We start from the raw sequence: 3062 nt of genomic DNA, 5'->3' as shown, positions 1-3062 counted from the left end.
TGAAATATTTTCAACCCTGTGCTGGATCCTGTTCGTGAAATTATAGGTTATTTAAGTAAAGGTGCAGTAAATTGGCTGGATGAATATCGATACTGATTTTCTTTAACAATGATTATATGTTAAATTTGTTATTTAGAAATCTATGTAACAAAGAAATGTCTATGTTACAAACTAAATATATTATTTAGAAATTAAGAAATGACGAGTTCATACAAATTTATGTTTGCAAGCATCTCGATAAATATAATAAATTATACGCTGTTTAAGTAACCTATAATGCCTATAGGTACAGACTAACCAACAATATTTATTTATTAATTGTTTATTTTACACAGAATTACATACACGTCACGTGTAGCGGTTCTCTTTACACAAATATACAGTAAATGTATGCGTTAATTGCCATATGGTCCCTGCTTTTGCAAGACCGAAATGTTTTTCTTTTTTTTTTATTGTACAAGTACGATAAAGTAGTAATTCTAAATTTCTCAGAAAAAGGCAGCGCACAGTTCATAAGAAAAATCGCAAGACTTAGAAACAAACGTCGATCCAAGTAAATCAAACTATTATACAAAATTGTTCATTTTTCTAATGTTATTGCTCAATTTTTCTCCGGCGCAATAATACACGATTCTAATTCTGACAAATTGTCAATGAGATTTCATGTATAAAACGCTTCGACGTAACTCATTATTCGCAACGATAGATTACAAGGGGCGATTATATTTATAGAGAATACATTTTAGAGAATACATTCAATTTATACACAAACTTTTTTCTCTGGCAGTTTTCAAATGGTAATTTTTTTTTTCTTTTTGGTAAACACATCGGTTTACAAGAAACGTAAGTTATCGTGAAACTAATTTACATTAAATTCCGTAGAAAAATCGACGTAACTCAGCTGCTGCTGTTAATGTATAATTATTACGTCGCGGAGAAAGAATAGAAAACGATGTAGAAAAGGATAGAGACGTTCTTGGTATTTTATCAAGCGAGTCGAAGAATGCAGCCAATATCGTAGACTACTTAAACGCTTTTGGCATTTCTTTGAACACCGGTCGACGATTTAGGCTTGTCCGTTTCGTGTGCTTCCCCTTTGACAGTGAACGTGACGTAATATTTTTTGGTACGATCCAGTCTTTCAGCAGGAAGAGCTATTATCTGCTTCTCCTCCCCATGAGTTACTTCCACCTTTGACAAACAATGCAGACTTTGATCATTTTATTGAATAGTTGATAACGCCAGCATGTTTTATCGATAGAAGTGAAAAGAGAAACGTTATATGTACACTCACTGATGCTTCTTAAGGGGCCTGAAACATCAAAAAATAAAAAAAGATCACTTTTTCTTTTTAATTAAAATTTAAGCGATTGGAGTTTTGCTTACCACTTTCAGCGCTCTAAATTCAATTCCGTTTGCACAGAACTGTTCAGAATCACTTAAACTTTAATTTTAAAAACGAGTGATCTTTTTTCATGTTTGATGTTCCAACTCTCTTAATAATTAATTAATTTAGTGGTCGTAAAATCGAATGGAGTTATTATATCATACGTTACCGTCATTTGTCCTTTTCCACGACTCTCAATCTTCGGAAGAAGATCCCCTTGTTCTTGGACGGCCCCACCTACTGCAATTATAATCTACAATCACAATAGCGAAACTGACTCGTTCTGAAAATCATCCGAATTGATTTCTTGCATTCAGTACTCCATTTCTCTATAAGCAAAACAGTTTTGAAGACATTGAAATATATTTCTCTCGTCGCCCAAAAAATAGGGCTCGAATGTTTTCAACGATTCATCGAATTTACTAAATTTACATACACAAACAAATGTCTGAAATGGAATTCTGATGTTCATGTTTCTTTTTTTTTTGGAATGTACTGTAGCAACGTACGATATGTGTACGCAGGAAACGACGTGTAAGCACTTGTTGCGTGATGACAGCGATGAGTTTTCTGGGTACACTGCTTCGCCTCGGTGCAAAAGTCTGGAGTGGCTGGTCTTCTTTGGAGTTTTCTGAGCTGATCGTACAGAAAGGCCTCGAAGTGTCTGATAAAACAAAGTGTTTGTTGTATTATTTTATGTACTGGCAATCGTCACCACATTTTTAAGGGTTGCTCAGAAATTCAGCTCCGATAGCGTCGGAATTGTCAAGTTGTTAGAGAGATACAGGGTTAAGGGTCAGAGTTTAATGCGGAGTAATCTAGTTTGGTTTTATTTAAACATGGATGTTTAAACAAGTTCTTCTACAAAATCGACTCGTCTGTAAGCCCAATATTTCTCCATACCTAACTCACTCGTGTCTTCGTAAAAATGTAATTCTTTCTTCTCTAAAACGCACCCCTTTCAGGTTATAAATTTGAAAAATAATAACCTGAATGTCAAGGGTTGATCGTACTTCGCCACGCCCAGGGTTGGTCCAGCCATTCCCGCTTTATGGAAAGCGTCCACCTACAAAACACGTGTCCCGATGTTTAAAAGATAGGAGAATGCAAACATAATATCATACGATCAAATAGACTTCTATCGTTACCTGTCTCTTGATTAGAACTTGCTCGTTCGCCCTGCCATGACGTATTTGTAATCTCTTCAGTTCCATCAACTGAAAAAAAATCTTCCTTTCCAGGTGGTATCGTCGTAAACTGATCTGCACGTCCCTGGTGATGGTGTCCATATTCAGAGATTGCTGTTTCTCGGTGTTGGGGCAACACTTCATGATCCTTCGTCTTGGTATCCTCGACACTCTTGGGCTGGGCTCGATACCGCTGTCTCTACCGCCACTGTCACGCCGCTGTTTCCCTAGCAATCGGTTAGTCCTGCTCTCCTGAGGACTTTGGATTCGCGTCAAACGAGTACGAGTGGGCTGTACCTGATGGAAGAGAAGGAACATCTTGGGAAGATCTTGGAATTGCATTAATATGTAAACATTATTATAGAACGGCAACCTTCTTTATTCCAGAAACCACGGGTCTACTTCCTGTTGCTACATCTCACACCAAATCTAATTGTATTCAAAAGTCCTTACTTGAGGCAACGAGTCAGTAATGGATGCTCTACGGG

At 36.8% G+C, this 3062-nt stretch overlaps 1 protein-coding gene and 1 long non-coding RNA gene across 3 annotated transcripts in view; one reads left to right on the top strand and one right to left on the bottom strand.

Annotated features, from left to right (window-relative positions):
- LOC128880529 (uncharacterized) overlaps nt 1-2739 on the top strand; it is a 14543-nt gene extending 11804 nt beyond the window's left edge. The window contains exon 5 of the long non-coding RNA XR_008457851.1: nt 2629-2739. This is a non-coding gene — a long non-coding RNA (uncharacterized LOC128880529). The remainder of the gene's footprint in view (nt 1-2628) is intronic.
- Nucleotides 305-3062, bottom strand: part of LOC128880522 (ankycorbin) — an 18339-nt gene continuing 15581 nt past the window's right edge. Inside the window, exons 12-16 of one of the 2 annotated variants that reach the window (XM_054130710.1) lie at nt 2536-2871; nt 2377-2453; nt 1897-2051; nt 1557-1627; nt 305-1191 (exon numbers count right to left, since the gene is read on the bottom strand). In XM_054130710.1, coding sequence (XP_053986685.1) covers nt 1027-1191; nt 1557-1627; nt 1897-2051; nt 2377-2453; nt 2536-2871 — 804 coding nt within the window. In that variant the 3' untranslated portion in view covers nt 305-1026. Of the gene's footprint in view, nt 1192-1556; nt 1641-1896; nt 2052-2376; nt 2454-2535; nt 2872-3062 lie in introns of both variants that reach the window. The other variant, XM_054130711.1, reaches the window with a different exon arrangement.

The sequence above is a fragment of the Hylaeus volcanicus genome, chromosome 7, assembly GCF_026283585.1.
Source record: "Hylaeus volcanicus isolate JK05 chromosome 7, UHH_iyHylVolc1.0_haploid, whole genome shotgun sequence".
NCBI classification, from domain to species: domain Eukaryota; kingdom Metazoa; phylum Arthropoda; class Insecta; order Hymenoptera; family Colletidae; genus Hylaeus; species Hylaeus volcanicus.
Note: the sequence above shows the minus strand (reverse complement) of the source record. Positions and strands in the feature narration are given on the sequence as shown.